At 42.5% G+C, this 21,038-nt stretch overlaps 1 protein-coding gene and 1 long non-coding RNA gene across 3 annotated transcripts in view; one reads left to right on the plus strand and one right to left on the minus strand.

The window, feature by feature from the left end:
- INTS7 (integrator complex subunit 7) overlaps nucleotides 1-20,282 on the plus strand; it is a 36,817-nt gene extending 16,535 nt beyond the window's left edge. For both annotated transcript variants that reach the window (XM_081000502.1, XM_081000503.1), the window contains 9 exons: nucleotides 2,754-2,891; nucleotides 3,527-3,733; nucleotides 7,086-7,280; nucleotides 9,069-9,172; nucleotides 10,142-10,210; nucleotides 13,276-13,408; nucleotides 15,432-15,530; nucleotides 18,311-18,496; nucleotides 19,139-20,282. In XM_081000502.1, coding sequence (XP_080856628.1) covers nucleotides 2,754-2,891; nucleotides 3,527-3,733; nucleotides 7,086-7,280; nucleotides 9,069-9,172; nucleotides 10,142-10,210; nucleotides 13,276-13,408; nucleotides 15,432-15,530; nucleotides 18,311-18,496; nucleotides 19,139-19,432 — 1,425 coding nt within the window. In that variant the 3' untranslated portion in view covers nucleotides 19,433-20,282. The remainder of the gene's footprint in view (nucleotides 1-2,753; nucleotides 2,892-3,526; nucleotides 3,734-7,085; nucleotides 7,281-9,068; nucleotides 9,173-10,141; nucleotides 10,211-13,275; nucleotides 13,409-15,431; nucleotides 15,531-18,310; nucleotides 18,497-19,138) is intronic.
- LOC308474409 lies at nucleotides 17,597-18,292 on the minus strand. Its single transcript, XR_013984705.1, has 2 exons — nucleotides 17,756-18,292; nucleotides 17,597-17,648 (listed from the first exon to the last, which is right to left on the minus strand). It is a non-coding gene; the product is annotated as an uncharacterized lncRNA (long non-coding RNA).
- Nucleotides 20,283-21,038: the final 756 nt, after the last annotated feature.

Below are 21,038 nucleotides of genomic sequence, written 5' to 3' on the forward strand. Positions count from 1 at the left end.
AGCATTCATGTTTAAAAGACTTGTTACTTCTCTTTTCATTTTTGGTTATCAAACCTGTTGTAGAGAAATGCATAGTGGTTTTGGATAACAATTTTACATGAAAGGATTTCATTGCTTCTCGTTTCCTACCTGTGGTATTGGAGGAATGTATCTATGAACTTCTGAGAGAGTGAAAGCACATTATGACAAACCACTGGTCCAACAAGTTTGAAAGCATATATCTGGGCAGACCTATCCTTCATCTAACCTATGGTTGCCACTAGTCATGATGCTTTAAAAAAAACAACCCATTATTTTCAAAGCCAAAATGCTTCTGCCTAACAAATATGAGGGATTAGCATCAGAGCACTGTTTTAGATATCAACTGAATGTTCAGGAAGTAGAGAAGCTTGTTTGGCTACTAGATGAGGTGCTAGATAGACAGTTGGCTTTTTTAATTAAATAATGATGTCACTGGACACCTTGGATTTCATGAAGTCAATGTGATTACTGAAAGAGGGGTGTGTGTGTGTGTGTGTGTGTGTGTGTAGATAGAGAGAGAGAGGAAGAGAGCATTTTTAATAAAGTAAATGAAAAAAAAACCCATTGAACTTGATCATACAGAGGAGTGGCATGTTAAATACCGGTAGTTTAACTTCTATTAAGTAAGCATCAAACAGATGTTTTTCAGCAAGTAAAGGAAACTTAAAAGTCTGCATCCCAAACCTGAAACACATCCATTTAGGAGTATATCTGCTGTTTTATTAATCTTAATCCTCCTTCAGTCCAGTAGGTGGCACTTGTTTTACATGGGTGGTCAGCTTGGCCTGGAAATGACAGCACCACTGTAAAAAGTCTTACCCATTTCCACCATGGCTGTAGACACAGGACAGCTCAAAGTGGATTTGATGCATCTTATGTCTGCATGGTTTTTGTATTGCCCAAGTGGCAGCCCTTATGCACACCCCATTTGATTTGAATCTTGCCCAATCCACGGATAATATGGGTTGGGGAGTGACTTGACTCAACTGTGGAGGTGTTGAAGTGCATTGTGTGGGTGCAGGTATCAGTTGAGGGCAGCAGGCAACAACTCAGCATTTGAACACATCGCCATCAAGTGCCACAAACATGCACAAACTGCCTTGCCAGTGCTAGCCAAGGCAGAGAGGAAGTTCCCTCAGCTTGCTTTCTGATGCTCAGGGAACAGGCCCAGGGAAGTGGCAGGCTTTGGGCAGAGCTGCCTGATCCCACACACTGCTGTGTGTGAAACTAATAAAGGTGTTTCAGATATAATGGGCAGAGGGCTGAAACAGCCTGTTGTTTGCTATACAACATTTTCATGTAATTTTGTTCCAGTTATTTATTGTGATTGTGTTGCTGAATGTTTTTCTACTTTTTAATATCTTTGTAAGTCTCAGTAGCATAACAAATGGGAAAGTGTAGAAAAGGACCACCAAAATCAAGGGGTTAGAACGCCTTCCGTACCAGAAAAGGCTTTTTTGTTTAGCAAAGAACATGTCTAAAGGCTGGATATAGTAGAGGCTCGTGAAATTATGTCTGGTGTGGAGAAAGCAGGGTTTTTTGCCCTCTCATATAAGACTAGAAATTGGATCAGTCGGTGAAATTGATTAGCAGTAGATGCAGGACAGACAAGAAGAAGCACTTCAGATAGCACATAATTTATGGAATTGTGCTCATAAGATGTGAAGGTGACATTAGCTTAGATGGCTTTAAAGGGGGGATTAAGCAAATTCTCACATCAATCATTAGCCATGAGGCAGTGCTGAATGCAAGTTGCAAAGCAATAATGCAGAGCTGTTGTTTTAATGCCCTTCTGGTGATACCTGACGGATCACAGGTGCTGGATTCGTAGTTTGATTTAACAGGGCTTTTATGAGGGCATAAAGCCATTTCACTACCATTGGTTGTATCCAGCTAAGTTGTTCTCAGAGTAGACCAGTTGAAATCAGTGGCCTTAAGCTAGACCTACGCATTAATTTCAGTGCTCCAGTTGTATATAACCCCATGTTTACTTGCCAGAGCTTGCAATCCTTTTCAGACAGACCCACTTGCAAGCAATACCACTTGTTTGGTATTAGAGTGGTTAACCTTTCAAAGAAAGTAACAGAAAACTATTCAAATGTAGCACTAAACCGTGGTTTACGGAGTATGAACCTTGAACTCTACCTTCCCCTTCTATATTCCTCCTGTTGTGGTGGTCAGAGATTGAATAAAGTACTTACCACTCCTGCTTTAGCAGCAATGCTGTTTTGTCTAAACCTAGTAAACTATGGTTTGTGTAACCCCCCGTTTCCCCACAAACCAGGATTGCATTGCAGTTTGATCCTAATTTGTCATTGTGATTCTGATTGGAAGGCAAACTTACTAGCTTTTTACTAGTAAATTTACTAGTGAACCAGGTACATAACTACAGTTGTACCTTGGATGTCGAATGGAATCTGTTCTGGAAGTCTGTTTGACTTCCAAAACATTTGGAAATCAAGGCGCGGCTTCCGATTGGCTGCAGGATTCCAAAGAACGTTCCCAAACTGGAACACTCACTTCTGGGTTTGCGGCATTCAGGAGCCAAAACATGCGATTCGCAAGGCGTTTGGGATCCAAGATACGACTGTATTCATTGTGCAAGTGGGGGGTGGACCTGATGAGACCAAAGCTCATGCTGGTGATGGTAGACTATGATTCCACATTATTTGTGGCTAGGGTCTGTATGATCTGTTTTTTCATTCAGCTTTGCACTATTCCTTCCTTGTTAGGTATCTCTTGCTACTGTGATATTTGTTGCCAGCCAGAAGACTTTATCCTCTGAAGTGAAAACTGTTATCAAACAACAACTTGAAAATGTCTCCAATGGATGGACAGCTTACAGGATAGCCAGACAAGCTTCCAGAATGGTATGTGTGATTCATAATTTATAATTCTGGTTTCCCCAATAAGAAAGCCTAATTGACTGAGTTGAAAGGAACTCTTTTTACTCCTTAAATTCCCCATGAAGACTGGAAACTTTTGGGGAGATAATTGCCCCCCTACGTGATAAAAAGTGGCTGCATTTTTTATTTTTTATTTTTTGCTGTACTAGGATCTTTTTTAAAGAATAAGGAGTAGAGTTAAAATATGTGAAAGCATGCTAAATTAAAACAATTCTACCTGCCAGATTGCAGCTATTGATGGACCAATTCCCCTCAGCTAATTTTACAACAAAAAAGTCAGCTGATTTCATTGGAGACATGGTAGGGTCTGGATTCCATTTTGTAGAGTCCCATTTTGGCAGCTGCTAATTGGAGCACTCATCTTGAGCAGGGGCGCTATTTTAGATTTCCTTGGGAAAGACTAAGGCCTTTCAGTGGGGAGAGCAAGATTCTCAGCAAGGTTCCACTTGTGGGATATATACAAGCTTTAAATGGCAAGAACGACTTTGAAATGTTTTTGACGATTTCGTATTATTCTGATCCTGTTTTATCGTTTGGTTTAAGTGCAGAGTTTTGTTTTGTTTTTGTTCTGTAAATCTCTCTCTTGTTGCCCTGCACAGGGTAACCATGGCATGGCCAGAGAGCTGTATCAAAGCTTGCTGACTCAGGTGGCTTCAGAACACTTCTACTTCTGGCTAAACAGCTTGAAGGAGTTCTCCCATGCAGAGCAGTGCCTGACAGGGCTGCAAAAGGATGATTATAGTTCAGCACTTTCCTGTATTGCTGAGTCACTGAAATCTTACCACAAAGGAATAGCATCCTTAACGGTCAGTGTGAATTCTCCCCCCATCCTTGTTGCAGGCCTGTAGGATAAAGCAATTGTCCTTTTTCACTACCGTTTCTAACTAGACTCTTCTTCAGATGTCTTGGAAGAACAAATGTTGCGCTTACACCTACTTTCTTAAGCAGCAGTAGCTTATTCCAGCAAGAACTTTAGCGTTTAAGATCTTCACCTTCTTTCTGTCTGCATGGCTATCTGAGTGGATTGGTCACTACCGAATTGGCATGTTGGCAGTGCAAGACTCCAGCAATAATTTCATCAGTAAGGTAGCTTACTCCTGTAATAATTAAACCAGTAAACTACTGCTGTTTGACAGAGTAGGTATGAACCCACTGCTTTCATGCTCACATTAACATTTATCATCACATGAGTGCACAGGAGGCAGAGATTGAACAATAGCAGTCTTGGCTGCAGTATGAACGATCTTGGATTCCTTGTGCAATCAGCCAAGAGTCACCAGAGTTCTTTTCCGTAAAACAAAGACCTTTCCTCCCCTTTCCTCCCCTTTTGTTTACCTTCGGTTGCATTTGCCGGAATGGAACTGTGTTCTGCATTCTTGAAATGCTTAGCCAGGGAGAGGGACTTGCCCTGCTGCACTGGAAATATATTATGCAGTAGAGAAACAGCAACTACCGTATTTTTCGCCCTATAGGATGCACCGGCCCATCGGACGCACCTAGATTGGGGGGGGGGAATAAAGGATTTTTTTTTTATTTCCCCCCCCCCCACACACCCAGGCGCGGGGCTGGGGCGGGGGAAGCCGGAGCTTCCCCCGACCCCAGCCCCCAGAACGGGAGCCAGAGCGATGCCGAAGCTGAGCGCAGCTTTGGCATCGCTTTGGGAGCTTGCGTGGCTGGGGGCGGGGGAAGCCGGAGCTTCCCCCGACCCCAGCCCCCAGAACAGGAGCCAGAGCGATGCCGAAGCTGCGCACAGCTTTGGCATCGCTCTGGGAGCTTGCGCAACCTTCGGGAGCCCGGCGCAGGGGGTTGCGTGGAGCTGCGCCGAGCCCGGGAGCGCAGGCAGCTCTGCGCAACCTTCGGGAGCCCGGTGCAGCTTCGCGCCGGGCTCCCTAGGGCTGCGCAGAGCTTTCTGAAGCCTGGAGAGGGAGAGGGGTCGGTGCGCACCGACCCCTATCGCTCACCAGGCTTCAGCAAAAGCCTGTATTCGCCCCATAGGACGCACACACATTTCCCCTTCATTTTTGGAGGGGAAAAAGTGCGTCCTATAGGGCGAAAAATACGGTAATTTGTATTTTGGTTACATGAACAACAACATCATTTGTGCATTATTTGCATTAATGTGTTGTAGGCTCGGCTTGACCTTATTATGGACCATGTTGCATGAGCTTATTCTGACATTAATAACAAATACAAGAAATTCTGGATCTACCACTTAAAATGGGTGTGGGAAGCATGAGACGTGGCCAACTAATGAATATGCATTCTTAAGCTTCTTCATTTTCATAGCTTTGCTCAGTTCAGTGTGTTGTTGTGGTTAGAACATTGGACTGAATTCAGGCAGGCAGAGATCAATCCAGCCTCACCCCAGAGGTCCTTAGGTGAATTTGACTTGGTCTCTCCTTAATCTACCTCGCAGGTTTGTAGTGAAGATAGGAATGGCCCTATATCCTCTGTCCTGATTTTTCGTTGCCATGGCTATTCAAAGAGCCAGAAAAGCTATTTTCTCCTCAGGGAAGGGGGAGAGTCTGCAGGAAAACACCTTTGGGTGGGTGGGGGGAATACATGTTGTGGTGAGACACAGTTTGTCCAAACTTGGTCTCAAAAATTACAGGATATAAATACATTGTCTTCAAAGTGAGTCCCTTGATGTGGTAGGAAGAAGACAGGCACAAGGCTTATTTAACTTGCCAGTTCTATTGAATTGCTGCAGTCCTGTGTTGCACAATGTGTGCGTGAACATTTCTGACTCCAGAAGAAGGCAATTTGTCAGCTCAGGCAAGCAGAAATAAGATAGAGCTTGGTTTATATGGAGCAGAAAATGTATTTAATTGCTTATCGTGACAAAAATAGTGCCCGTTTCAATAGAAGAACCACAGTATGAGAAAATTGATGTTTTAGGTGCCTTTGCAATGTATGTGCCCTAGTTTGAGCCTTTTATTAACCTAGTAATTGTTGCTTATGAAGCTTTAAAAAAGGCAGCTAAGTAGTTTGTTCATCTCTCTGGGCAAATGTTGATTTGGTTGTTTCATGTGTCTTTTATTGTGCCCTTTGTATATGGAAATCACAGAGCTTTGTTTATTAGCTGGGACATCCGCAGAACTCTGACAAATATGTTAATTCAGAAAGTATTGCTGCTGAATGCATACAAGCTGTATGTCTACATGCCATTTACAAATGTCCTCTTTGTGCATATGCTCTGTCCTTTTCTTTCTCCTCTGTCTCCCTTTACCTCTTTGGCCCTTAACGTGGGCTCTCAAGCCAATCTAGGATCAGAATATCATCCTTCACAAAGGCTGGACAAATACATATCCTTATATCCTTCCTTAAAAATCTGCTGCTATTCTGGCTGCTCATTTTTAAAATTGGCACTGGAAAACACAGCTGCTTCTCGCTTTCCTTCAGCTCTGGCCACACATTATCGTAATGCTTGCGTGATGATGAATTTTTGAAGGTGCCTAGTGCAGAGAGAAAAGAGGTATTGGAAATTAGGACCTTGCTCTACTTGGCGGAGACCTCTATTGGGGTGATTGTGAGTTTGAGGGAGATGTGACAGAGTGGAGGGATGGGGTCATTGGTTCTAGCAGGGTTACAAATAGACCATGTCTGGACTCCCCAATCCTGGGTTTTCTTTGCATATGAAGCTGCTCATCTGCTAGACCTTCTGATTTAATTGTGGATGAGGGAACTGACCTGGCATGTATCTCCATTAGCTGGGTGAGCTAATTGGGTGGAGTGGATCTGAGGACTGACTTAGAAGGCCTGAGACACTGACAGGTTGGGGATTCTGCTGTTTTTTGCATCGGACTTGGTAATTCTTGCGGTACTTGTAAAAAACAAAGTAGATCTCACAGGCCTGAACTCTACCCACTTCTAATCTAAATTATGTTTCCTTATTAATCTAAATCTTGTAAAAGTCGATCCCCCTGCTCCAAGCAGCAGTAGCAACTTCTGAATATCTGTGGGAGCTGTTATCCATAAAGTTCACCCGTGGAATGTTCTTCTGAATACTAATACATAACCCCACAAATATCCCACATTATCTAAACAAAGTGTTCTTCTAGAGAAATGATTTCTAAAATTGAAAGGGCATTCTTCAGTGGCTTTTGGCTTGGGTCACCAGTCTCAAAGTTCTGACTCTGTGTTTTGTTTGTCTTTCAGGCTGCCAGCACACCCCTTAACCCTTTGAGCTTTCAGTGCGGGTTTGTCAAACTCCGGATTGACCTCCTTCAGGCTTTCTCTCAGCTCATCTGCACTTGTAATAGCCTGAAGACTAGTCCTCCACCTGCCATTGCCACAACCATTGTCATGACCTCAGGCAGTGACCTTCAGCGGTGTGGACGCATTTCCAACCAGGCATGTGCTCCAGTTTGTCCCTGTTATGAACGTGCAATTATATTTTTACTTGGCTTGGTGTGCTGAGATGAAAACAATGAACAGTGAACACTGACCAAAAAAGTGACCAGTAGCTGCAATTCAGCTGATCATTAAAGGATGAGGCTCCTTTTGCAATGGGCAGAAGCCACAGTGTTCTCCTATAAACATGTTGAAAAGGTACAGACCTTCTGCAGAAAGAATATTGTTTAGTGCCTGTGCCCAGGAGCTATGAACTCCCATCATCCCTGACCACAGGTCACACTGGCAGGGAATTATGGGAGCTGGATCCAACAACATTTAGAGGCCTACATGTTCCCCATCTCTGATTTAGCATAGTAAGATCTGTTTCATGATGCCCTGCTAAAGGTTCCACCTTATATGGAGGCCAGAAACATAGCTTTGTCTGTGAAAGGTGCTCCCAGTGGAAGTACTTAGTCTCCCCTCCTTGCTTGCCTTCTGGGGCATGTTAGCACTTCAACTTCACATAATTCATATGGCCGTTGATTTGTTAAGATGTTCCTGCCCTGATTTAGTCTTGCTTGCACCAGAGTTAATCCCTTACAGTGAATGCTCCAATCTTGTCCCCTTTGCTCCTCCCTCCTAGTGCACAGAAGAAACTAAACAAAATCTCTGCCTTAGAAGAATGCCAGAACTGGAGGTGGTGGTTTGTTTCAGTTTAACAAACCATGATAAGTAAGCCAAAAACAAACTTCAGTGTGCATAAGATTAGATATACATTGACCCAGTTCAGTCGTCACATCAAGCCATAGTTAGGGGTATTCACAATGACTCATTATGTGGGCTATTTTGACCCATTCCCCAACATACAAACACTCCCCTCATAAGAGAGGGGGGAAATATACCAACTGTGGAGCTTATTTTCCCTCTATCAGCCCCCTTGACCTTCTGCCTGGGCTGGTATGAGACTGGAAAGGTTTTGGATTCTCCCTACCCCACTGAATTGCTTTGTCCCATAAATGAGTACCCTGCATTTTGGCACACAAGGATCCTCCAAAATTGCCACAAAATACACTTTGAAAATTCATAAAGCAAACTAGAGCAAATTAATAATAATAAAAAATCTAGTATCGGAGATTTCAACCTTCAGATTCCAAAAGTCTGGCAGAGTGCCGTGGTTTTCATTTGCCTCTTAAAAGCAAGAATTGATTTAGCCAGGCAGGTCTTGCAGAAGAGAATATTCCACAATTGAAAAGGCCCTGCTCCTAATAGAGCCTAACCTAATTTAGATGGGCAGGGTGGGGGAAAGGCAGGAATTGGATTGTGAGGCAGGATCAGGGAGAAATCTGAAGAGCAAATTGGCAGGGAGGAGGGAACTGGACGGTACAAGAAGTGAGGCAAAGGCAACTTTCAACAGGGCAAAGAGAGAACTGATAGGTTTGAGGTGCAAGTTGTAATTGGATTCTGAGCAGCTTTCCAATAATCACCTGCTGGTTCTATATGTTAGGGGCTGCTAATGGGAGCCAAAGAAAGCAGGGAAGCTCAGTTGGCTTCAGGCGAACCTGCATCCCAAGACAGGATGGAGAGAAGGTACAGTCTTGCCAGTTGAGCCAGTGATATGAGGGCCCAGTGCAGGGGTTCTGTGGTGTATTTTTTTGACCTTTTCAATTTATGACCTCATGGAAACAAATGAGAAAACTGAGCACAGCACAAGGATATACAAAGAAATAAAAATATTAGTTCAGTTCAGTGCAATCAATCATGATGAGTAGTGCTTTGTTTTTGTCCCCACCCCTTTTGCTTCTGCAGATGAAACTCTCCATGGAAGAATTCAGGAACCTAGCTGCAAGATACGGAGATCTCTATCAATCATCCTTTGATGCAGACTCAGCAACTTTGAGGAATGTGGAGCTGTATCCTACTTTTCAAAGCACAGGGCTTGGTTATTTTTCTCTTAAGGACATGCCTTGTAAAGATGACTCTTAAGAATTTATTACTGGAGCTTAGGACATGGGGAGAACATAACTTTCTTACAAATTCAGCATGCCAGTTTCCTTTTAATGCCAACACCAAACACCAAAGTTTGTTTGCTAGAATTTAGCACTTGATATCATTGTGTCAGACCATTACCCAGCTATCAAACATCATACCTAGAAGGCTGTTCTTCAGTGCCTTTTTGGCACAGGTTCAGTGGGAGAAAGCTCTGTAGCTTTGATGCCACCATGGGCAAGGATCTCTTCCTCATGGTCACCCATCTTGCTGACCTGAGGGTTGGGCACAGAAGGTGAGCTTCCGAAACAGGGTGATGTTGGCGGATTAGTATGGGTGCAGGCAAACCAGTAAATAGCTTGGGTCCAAACATTTCAAATCTCCTGTTCATGATCAAAACGGGGTGGGGAGTGCATGAACCTGACGCCTCCCTAGGCACAATTGCATTGGGCTAAACTCTGGTTCAGCATTGTATCCAAGAAGAGTTTGGATTTGATATCCCGCTTTATCACTACCCGAAGGAGTCTCAAAGCGGCTAGCATTCTCTTTTCCCTTCCTCCCCCACAACAAACACTCTGTGAGGTGAGTAAGGCTGAGAGACTTCAAGGAAGTGTGACTGGCACAAGGTCACCCAGCAGCTGCAGGTGGAGGAGCGGAGAAACGAACCCAGTCCACCAGATTACGAGACTACCACTCTTAACCACTACACCACACTGGCTCTCTAATGTGAAGTGGTCTGTGGAATCAAGTTGCTTAAATTCATGTTGTATTATGATCTCCCCAGATATGAAGGCCATGCTGATTCTAGTAACTTACGGCCATTATTTTAATGAACCATGTAATATTAATTTGATTTTGCCAATTTCATTTGTTCACCTTTAACATTACGTCAGACAGCAGCAAGGTTGCTTATTGATATCGCATGCAATCGAAGCCCTGATTTTAGATCCTGAATCTGCAAGGTAAATATGATGCAGACTTAAGTTTCTTCAGCCTCTTGTCACCCAGTCTTGCCATTATTTTCTAATTTAAGTAGCCATTAATCAAGGCGAAAATGTCTAGCAGTAGTTTAGCCAGGGATCCTGTGAAATATAGTTGCACAAAGTTAAACATTTTGAGTATATGGAGGAGTCCATTCAAATTTACCTTTAGTTTGTTTGTTCATCTGAAAGAAATTTCAGCTGCATTTCACTAAAATGCAGTGTTTCATGGGAAGTAATTCATTAACTAAATAAATAAATAATGTAGTGCATGCTTATTGTCATTCAGAAAGTATTTTTTTAAAAAAAACCATATTAGTTCTTTAGCAACTTTGCCTTTTTCCTTGGCTCCAAAATTAAAGCTAAACGTATACTTTTTAAAATTTTCTGTAGACTTTTAAAAATTTGACAGTGACTTCATACTTCAGTTTTTTGATTTAAACAAAATTTTAATAGAAGTATTAAAATAAAATAAACTGTCGGCACTGTACCGTGCTGATAACGAGGTGCATGAACAAGCACATGAACATGTCATGTGGAAAAGTAGTAATGTAAAATTCAGCAGATGATTGTTTATACTGATAGGCATCAGGGCAGCAAAAATTAGAAATCTTTTGAAGAGAGTCCTGATTTCCTTAAAGTGGGTTGATGATTGGGCTAAATCAGGGATGGGGGAACCTGTAGCCCTCTAGCTATTGTTGGACTACCATTCCTATCAACACCGACCATTCGCCATACCGCCGGCGGCTGATAGGAGTTTGAAGTCAACAGCTAAATGAAGCTGGCTGGGAGTGGCAGAAAATATTTAGAAAAAATAGATTCAAGTAATTTGGTTATAATATTTTAGCTAGGCAATCCTTACTTTAAAAATTCTCAGGGCTGTATCCAGCTAACATGTCCCATTAGTGTAAAGATTTCAGCTTGCACAACAGGACTTCCTCTTCTCCCTCCACCCTCTCCCAGTCTCCTCTGGGTGGATGGAGAAACCCACAGAACATAGGTGCAGGGGAAGGAGGCAGGAAGTCCTGTTGCACAAGTGGAAATTATTGCGTCGTTTGGAGATGTATTACTGCCACTTTGGATACAACCCTTAGTGATTTATTTCTCTAGGGATGAAAACATTGCACCTTGGTGAAACTGAGATTCTCTAGTTTAGTGCCTTTCAGTCTTCCTTCTTGGAAGGATTTTCACATTGACATCTCCTGTGGAAACCTTGCATGTCTGCCATGGAACCCCTAATGTTACAGAGGATGTTTTACAGTATTATAACAATAGTAATAATACTTATTTATTTGCCACCTTTTCCCCAAGGCAGCTTACAGGTAAAACAGAGAAAGCAAAAAAGCATAGAAAAGAGAGTCATTAAATTACACATTCAGTTCCCTGGCTTGGGCCTCCTCATTGACCCATGTGAACTTAAAGCACAGACAAGAGCATGCATCAGTTCATTGCAGTGGAAGATCACTAGTGTTGCACAAGCCATCTTTTAGGAGAGCTTGTCTGTCATTTCTGTTCTCACTGAGAAGCCTCCATTAAGCTTTAAGAGAACCCTGGCATTCTCAGAAATAGTTCAGGATGAGATGCCACAAGCTCTTGTTGAAGATAAAAATAAAATAAATGACAAAAACTTCTTGTATTGCTTGTATACCTGGTGTTAAATAAACTTCATTTGATGTAAGCACTAATAATTTCAATGGAACTAAATTCCAAATAAGTTTGCTTAAAAAGCCAGGGCTCCCCCACCCACAATACCATTGGGCTCTCTTGAATAGTCCCTGTTTTCCTCCTTAGCTTTTGAAATCCCCTAAATTAACCAGATAATTAATCTCTGGTGTAATGCCATTGACTTTGATGAAGTTTCTCGAGGGACAAAGATAGCCATGTAAGCCTTCTTGGTGCTAGTAAAAGGTCTCCCATTGGGCTGAGTCTGATTTCTGTTGATAGAACGTAAGTTGATCAGATCCCGTGAGACTGGAAATCGGAAAGAATTGCTCAGAAGTAGTAATGGCTCATTTAAACATGGGAATTACAGGCCTGAACTGATGCCTAGTAGATCTTAATCCACATAGACAGTACACACTTTTTAAAACAATGGCCCGATTCAGAGGTAACGCTAAAACTGTTGTGCACAGCTTTTGGCTCCTGCATTTTTCACTTTCCTCTTCACTGCTGCTGAACAGAAATGATTGGAAGCTGTCACGTCTGTTTTCTATTAGCTGCAGTTTATCATTACATCCAAACCTGAAACATTACCCAAGCAAAAGGGTTTTCAAGCCCTGCACTGCACTTTGACGTCCTGACGATCGGGGCTTCCGAGCACAGCATCACCTGGCGATAGTGATGCCAGGCGATTGGCAGGCAGCATATTCACCCACATGTCAGATTTGGTCCAGAGGAGAAGGAAAAGAAGGATCCAGCCCACTGACCAGAAAAGGTTCCCTGCCTCTGATGCAGAAGGTTATGAGTTGATTGGCAGAACATCTAGACCATGCTTGCCAGACACAACAACCACATCATCATTTTGGTGAACCAGTGCAGAGAATGCATTGCGTGGAGGTGGCTTCCATGTGTCGGTGCAGGCTGCTTCAGCAAAATCGAGCCGTCTGCCTTTTCAGTTCAGGGGACTCTTCCTGTGTATTCAATTCGGCGCTGAATGCACAAGCAACTGTTTTGCAGGAGTGTCACAAATTTATTCCAAGATTTTTTATTTTATTTTTTAATTGAGTAAGGAAGAAACGTTTAAGTGAATTGGAGATGTTCAGATTAAGTGTGAAATGCCTATAAAGATGGGGAGGGTTATCCATGGAGTACAGCATTTACAAAGACAAAGGAACCTGTCAGAGAGGCTGTGCTATTTCCAGGAAATTATTTGTTTTCCCATGAATGGTTAAGTATATATAAACAAGATGATGATTTTATAGAATCTTTATCTCACCTTCTTATCCAGCCTAGAGTCCCAAAGCCTTGTGTAAAAAATACCCAAGACACTTTGGAAAGGTTAGGAAAAGGCACACATTGGGCATCACCGGAATGAATTTATTTTCTAGTTTACAGGAATATTGCTCTGCTGGAGTGGCACATGCCACAAGTGAATATGAAAGGAGAATGATGTCTGTGTTCAGTCATGTGCTGGAAGAAGTGGAATCACTGAACAGAAAATATGCACCCGTGTCTTACATGGCAAGTAATAACCACTTTGTCATAGAGACTTTTAAAATAGTAGTTCTTTACATTCCTTTGAAACAAGAAGTCAAAAGATAGATGACTCTAGGTTTTGTATTGGTCACAAATAGCATATAACCAGAGAGATGGAATAAAATCGGTTTCTACCATAGAGCAACATTGGAGATGCATTTTATGCTTTAGAGGGTATAATTTTTAATGACTCACAGTGCCAGATTTGTATTTCTGAGGAGATGTGTATAGGATTGTACTGTTCAGTGGTCAAGGTGGAAGTGACAAGTCAAGACTCGGCTTCAATCTGTAATTTATTAACTAAAGCTATAGGAATGGTGGAAGCAGCATTTATATTTAGGTATAATGAATTAACAAATACAAACATAAGTATAATCCAGAGATTATCATGCATATTAAAAAGCTTAAGGAATGTGTAGAAAAGTAAAAATTGTTTGAAATAAGTCTTCACTCATTCTCAAAATTTTTGACCAGCTATAGCAAAATTTGTCATGCTTTTTAATGAGTAGTATGTTTCTTTATCCACGGATGTTTAGATTTTGGCCCTTTCCCCTCTCCTAAACTTGAGAATGGAAAGCTTCAACTTGAAAAGCATTATATACATCTTCGGTATACATCAGTAGCAACAGACAGAAATATTTGTAATTTGAAATAAAGGGATGACGCTTGTAGTGACATGCGGAGCTATATCATTGTTCTTTGGACTACTTATAATTTTACTCAGTTTTCTAGGAGCTGTGTTATTTAACACCTTTCTGATTCTGATGCTGTGATGGCTGTCATGCAGAAAGTTCATGTGTGGAACATCCTAGAGGCCACCTGCCATTGCTCCACCTTGGCTTCATTCATTGAAGCTGATTGTGTTTCAGTACAACATTTCACTGGTGTAGAGTTTCTCTTATCAGGTCAGGTCATCCGAGAACACAAGCGCTAGCTGATGTAACTCCAAACACAAGGTGGAGAACAGTTCTAAATGAGCTTAATCTATCAACTAGAACCAGGGTTTCAGATACTGACTTTAGGATATCTCTGATCTCTTGAGAGCAAGCAATCTGCTGTCCTTTCATGCGTGTTGAGCATTATATTATATATGGACATGCATTTTTATATGAATAAAAATGTACGCAGAGTCCCGTATAAAAACTAAAGCAGCAGCAGGGGGCCGCTATTGCCCTAATTTCTTGCTTGTGGGTTTCCCAGAATCATCTCATTGGCCACTGTGAAAAGCAAGATATTGAACTAGATAGAGCTTTGGCCTGATCCAGCAGGACTCTTCATATGTTAATTTCTCGCTGGCCATATTTTTGCTCTCATTTTATTGCAGAAAGCACTGTGGGACCAGAATAGAGAACAAGCCGTTTTTCGTAAGACTTCAGAATTTCCCCATATTTAATCTTCAGATCCATTCATGGCTTTCCTTTCTTTGTTGTAGGGACTCCCCACTGCTACTTAGTTTCTCTCAAGCCAGTACTGCCTTGCCCTGCCTTGTCCTATTTGGCTGCATTCTTCCTCCTGGTGGCCTCTGGTCTCCAGGAAGCGCCTGCCTTGAGATCTAATGTGCCAGGCTGCATTAGCCGCCATTTTTTGTTTCCAGATATTCTTGATCAAATGATGCACTTAGGAATAGGGGATGTCAGGGAAAACAACAACTTTCCCCCCAAATTCCTTTAGACCTGCTACTGAGCTATTTTTGGAGCTATTCAATGCCTCTCTTGTCCTGATACAGAAAGGAAACTGGATTTGTTTCCACCATCTCTATAGGCTATTCCAGCTTGGTGCCCATCAGATGTTTTGGACTACAACTCTCATCAGGTCATAGAAGCTGTAGTCTAAAACACCTTGAGCCCCCCAGGCTGGTGAGGGCTGCGCTCGATTCTTGATGATGCATTGTCTTGGCTTCCTAATAAGTGCTAGTGACTGCAACGCTAATGCGCAAAGTACATTCTGTTTCCGATCCCTGCTGTAAAAAGGATTAGTTCTGATCTGGCTTGGCATTGTTTTGTTCCAGCACACGGCTTGTCTATGCAATGCAGTCATTGCCTTGCTGAAAGTTCCCTTGTCATTCCAGAGGTATTTTTTCCAGAAGCTGCAGTCGACTAGCATTAAGGTAAGCTTACGGTATCACCGAATTTTAACTGCAGTTAATGCAGAGAAATGTCTACAATCCCTTCGCTGTCAGGAAGAGGAAGGGGAAGGAGGATTGCTGCTGATCCAGATCCCTACGTCTGCTTTGATTCTTTAATTATTGCTATTTTTCAATGGGAGATTCTGTTTAGATCGCTCACTGCATTCTGTTTGGCCCTGGCTCTTCTATAAACAGGAGAGAGAAGGGGAGCCTTTAGTGATTGTATGGCACCCAGTACAGCAGTTATTTTTTCCAAAGCTTTTATTTGTTTGTTTATTTAAACAATGCCTACAAGCAACTCCTCATTTATACACAATCTATTTGCATGAGTGTCCTTTTGGCTCACAAGAAGACCCTCCCCAGAGCCTGAAGAGGACAGAGGCACAACGGGGCATTGTTGAGGCTTCCCGCCTAACAGCTTCCCCATGCATCAGCTGAGCAGCCTCAACAAAGCCCCTCTGCCCGTCCGGCTCGCGGAGGTCCATAACATAACCCTGTGTAAATGGAGAGTCGCAAAGGGCCTTCTCGGTAGTGGTACCCGCCCTGTGGAACACCCGCCCATCAGATGTCAAGGAGATAAATAACTATCTGACCTTTAGAAGACATCTGAAGGCAGCCTTGTTTAGGGAAGTTTTTAATGTTTGATCTTTTATTGTATTTTTAATATTCTGTTGGGAGCTGCCCAGAGTGGCTGGGGAAACCCAACCAGGTGGGCAGGGTATAAATAAATTGTTGTTATTGTTGCAGGGTATAAATACATTGTTGTTGATGATGATGTTATATCACTTAACTACAACCTTGTCTAAGCAGTGTACAATAAATTGGTAAAGGTAAATAGAAAATGGAAATAGGAAAGGTAAAAATTGATTAAAACTGTACAGTCAGACTTAAATACTTGCTGGGATAAAAAAAAGCCTTCAGTAGGCACCAGAAGTTCATCAGGAAGGGGGCCTGCGTCACCTCAACTGGAAGGCAGTTCCACAAAATTGTGTCCAACATCCCACACACATGGTTTCTGGTGGATTTGAGCTGTACATCAGAACCATGGAGAGCCACTAACAATGACTGGGCTAGGGATATAAGGGATTAGGCAGCCCTTGAGCTGTCCTGGACCTATGTTTTTAAGGGCCATGTCAATTAAGACAATACTCTAGAACCTGGCTCTTTAGTATATGGGCAGCCAGTGCAAGCTTTTGAGCACCAGGGTTACAGGCCAGCGATTGTCCCCATCGACAATCTAGCTGCAGCATTTTGCACCAGCCGGAGTCTCCAGACAAGGGCCAAATATGGTCTGGCATGGAACGTGTTGCAGTCATCAGACCTTGAGGTCACCATGGCCAGACTATCCTTGTTCAATAATGTTATAGTTGATGTATCCGCTGCATCTGGTAAAAGGTAAAAGACAAAGATGGCTTCAGCAGCGCCCCCATTCTCTGAACCTGTTCTTTCAGAGGGAGCGCAGCCCCATACATGGAACATCTGCATTTATCTTCCCCTTTTTATTTTACACCCCCACTGTCTCATTTATCTGAAGGAAATATCTTTGTCATATCTTTCAAAGTCTTGTGGCCTGTTATTTCCCTGCTTCGTTTTAATGGTTCATTTTATTGATCATTCATTTGGTGTAATATGGCTTCTGATGCTGTTACGCCATTAAGCTCACATCCTGTTTATAAAATAATCAAGCTCCTGATGGAATATACAAATATTCAGTATGGCTGAAGCATATGTTTAATCAATATTGACTGCCCAGACACAGTGCTGTTCAAATTTAGCCTCTTGATTATCCAAAGCGGTGTACATGTCTTAAAAGAGGTCAACACACACGCTCCCCACAACAAACAAATTTGCCGCAAAGTTTTATATATAATATATATATATACACACACACACAGAGAGAGAGAGAGAGAGAGAGAGAGAGATATCCAGGATTGTTCCCCAAAGAGCACATACTTTGCCAAAAAGGAAGGTCTTTGCTAGCTTTCTGAAACTCACCAAGAAGCCTGCCAGAAGTACCTTGCTAGAAGGGATCTCTGCAGCACAGGTACTTACAGCAGACCCATGGAACTTCCTTCAGGACTCCTTCGGCTAATCAGTTGCCTGTGTCAATAGCAGTCGACTTAATGTCTATTTGGAGTCTTAGAGTATGTGTACTTAAGATTGTCAGAGTCAAAAGCTAAGGGCTCTTAACAAGCAAAAAAGCTTACTTGAAAGATTATCAAATGTTGCAGAATCCATGCCCCAGAGCATAAGTCATCTCTCTGGTTGGGGTAACAGGCCTGTTTAGAATATAAAAACACAAAAATACATAACATAGCAACAAACAAAAACAATACCCTTCTCACAGTTCAAAAGACCATAGATTGTTTAATTAGCCAAAGGCTGATTTCCTGCTTGGTTTCAAACACAGTTTTTAGGCTGTCATCCAGCCTTCCAGCTGCTGCCCAAAGTGCAGAGAAAGCTTTACTGCTTGATTGTACTGAAATATTAAAGCTGCCCTAATATGGGAGTATTAAGGACAGCATCTTCATTGTGTAAAATAACGTTCTAACAGAAAAGTTAGCTGCAATTCAGTTTAGAGAAAATGCATTTCAAGTGTGGAGTGCTTGAAGATGTGTATTTTTTTCTGACAGTGCACTACTCATGCAATGAATGCACTGATCATAAATTGTGTTGATTATATCTTGAGCATTGCAATATTCCTCGCCATCTTCCATGTACTTCTTGTTTCAGTTGCTTTTTTTATTTTATCTGTACTCCAGCTTGCCCTGTCACCATCCCCACGCAACCCTGCTGAGCCCATTGTCGTTCAGAATAACCAGCAAATGGCATTGAAGGTAGAAGGAGTGGTTCAGCACGGCTCCAAACCAGGCCTTTTCCGCAAGATTCAGTCGATCTGTCTAAATGTATCTTCAACACTGCAGACCAAATCTGGGCAAGAGTACAAGGTATGGAGTTGTATACTGTCAACATTTTACAGTGTCTGAAACCTATGAAGAATTTAAATGGAAAGATCATTTTCTGCTGTTGGGTGGCGAGGATTTTAATCTCAGCGGGGGAGGGGTGTGTGGGTGTGTAGGCATTTCTGGCAGGTTCCTTGAAGATAAAACCTGTAAGTAAGATCTTGTGGTGGTGTTGTGTTCATATCCCCATGGGAAAAAGCCTGCGCCTTGTGTATTTGCATCTCGGTGGAAAGGGGAAGGTGGAACAGATAATCCTTTTCCACACTTGCTGTCTTGGCAGTAGCACTGAAAAGTCCTAACATTACAATCGACTAAGAACACACAGCTGTCTGGCAGCAGGAAGCAAATCTGCTCAAGTAAGAGAATGCTGATCACTTGGGATGGCTAATCACTTAGAGGTTCCCAAGCCCTGCTATGAACAGCTGAGCAGTTTGCAATAGCTTTAGCAGAGAGCGCTAAATGGCTTCTTACATTTTGCTTAGACATGCTGAACAAAAGCAAAGGACAACAGTTCTGATACTGTCTTTTGTGAGCCAAACCTTTGCTTATATGACAGAATTGAAACATTGAACACCCCCTTAGAGAAGCTGTGGAAAATGCCATTCCTACTCCTGTTTTCTTTCCCAGATGCCCATTGACAGCCTGACAAATGAGATGGAGCAGATGGTTGAGCCTCACAACGATTACTTCAGCACACAGTTCCTCTTGAACTTTATTATTGTTGGCACCCACAGCATCACAGTGGAGTCTTCTGTTAGAGATCTCAATGGTATCATATGGAAGACGGGGCCCAAAACCACTCTGTTGATTAAGTCTCTTGAAGATCCTTACTCCCAGCAAATTCGACTTCAGCAACAGCAAGGACAGCAGCCACCACAACAGCCGCAGCCACAGCAACGAACTGCCTATTCCCGTTTTTAGCACTGTTCTTATCATTCATTAGCCCAAGTGAAAGGCATTCCATTTTATGTGGACGTTGTCATTTCCCCCATCTGTTTCCCATGATGCTGTCCTTCCTTCCTTCCTTCCTTCCTTCCTTCCTTCCTTCCTTCCTTCCTTCCTTGGCAACTGCAATGATCACACCTATTAAATGCAGCTTGGTCACTGAAACCCAATCCTCTTGAGGCACTCCATATAACAAGCTGGTTGAATGAAGTGCTCTGTTTCCACCATACCACTGAAATTGCTCTAGCAGTGGAGTGCAGAAATTTGCTAAAGCAGAACAAAGCCTTGGTTATGTACTTTAAAGCCTTTTTTCAGGTTCTTATGGCCCTGTTCATGTGATGTGGGTCACTAAGGGCCTGAGGGGGCTAAATCCATGTTTTTATGGCTTCATCACATACCCAGCTCTTCTCGCCATCATTCAGCACAGATTTTAGGATGGTGTGATGAACTGAAATCTGGCCCCATTACATGATCCATCCATTCACTGTTTTATTGTGCTTTCCGTGTGCCTTGTAACCTGCATTCCACCACACACAATAGAAAAGCCACTTTAAAGCCTCAGATAAGAATGGGCCAAGTTGGTTTCCCTTTGCATCGTTGTTGATGGCTTCCAGTTGGAAGATAGTGAGCAGTGAAAGGTCTGCAAGAATTTCCTGGGTTGCATCCCAACATATTGGCTGTTTGAGTAATCCAGTTGCCACTTCCTGAGGAGCATGACTTTCGATTCTACATTTAGTCTTTCAAATTGCATTGGGTTTTTATGTATGCAAAACTGTGTTCCTCTGTGTTATTCAGTACATCTACAAATGCAAAAAGTTTCAACAAACGTCCAGACATTCTGGGTGGTTAAATGTAAATAATCATTTTGAATGCTGCTAAGTTAGAACGAGGTTTGGATATCATTCCAAATATCGGCGTGGTGTTCTTTAATGCCTCTGAATCTTGCAGCTGCTCATATTTGTTGCTTCTCTATATAATAATGCTTGAGCTATGCCATTGTGGGGAAAGGGAGATTGTCTTGCTTTATAGGAAAAGGCATTTCAGATTGGTTGGGATCCTTGCCCCGCCCCCCAACACAAAGTCCCCCAGAAAGAAATATACAGTGGTGCCTCGCAAGACGAAAAGAATCCGTTCCGCGAGTCTCTTCGTCTTGCGGGTTTTTTCGTCTTGCGAAGCAAGCCCATTAGCGGTTTAGCGGATTAGCGCTACAGTATTAGCGGCTTAGCGGGCTTAGCAGATCAGCTGTTAAGCGGCTTAGCCGATCAGCTGATAAGCGGTTTAGCGGCTTGGGAAAAAGGGGGGGGGGGAAGGAAAAAAACCCCGCAGGAACTCGCAAGACATTTTCGTCTTGCGAAGCAAGCACATAGGAAATTCGTTTTGCGAAGCACCTCCAAAATGGAAAACCCTTTCGTCTAGCGGGTTTTCCGTCTTGCGAGGCATTCGTCTTGCGGGGCACCACTGTATTCATCTTTGAAAGGTTAGAAAGTTGAAAGATCAGAAAGGGTTGTGTTATAACTGTTCTTCTTTTAACAACAATATGAAGAAAATGCGCATTGAAGCGATGTGAGTACTTTTTAATAGG

The sequence above is a fragment of the Podarcis pityusensis genome (assembly GCF_964106645.2).
Source record: "Podarcis pityusensis genome assembly, chromosome: 3".
Classification (NCBI taxonomy): Eukaryota; Metazoa; Chordata; class Lepidosauria; order Squamata; family Lacertidae; genus Podarcis; species Podarcis pityusensis.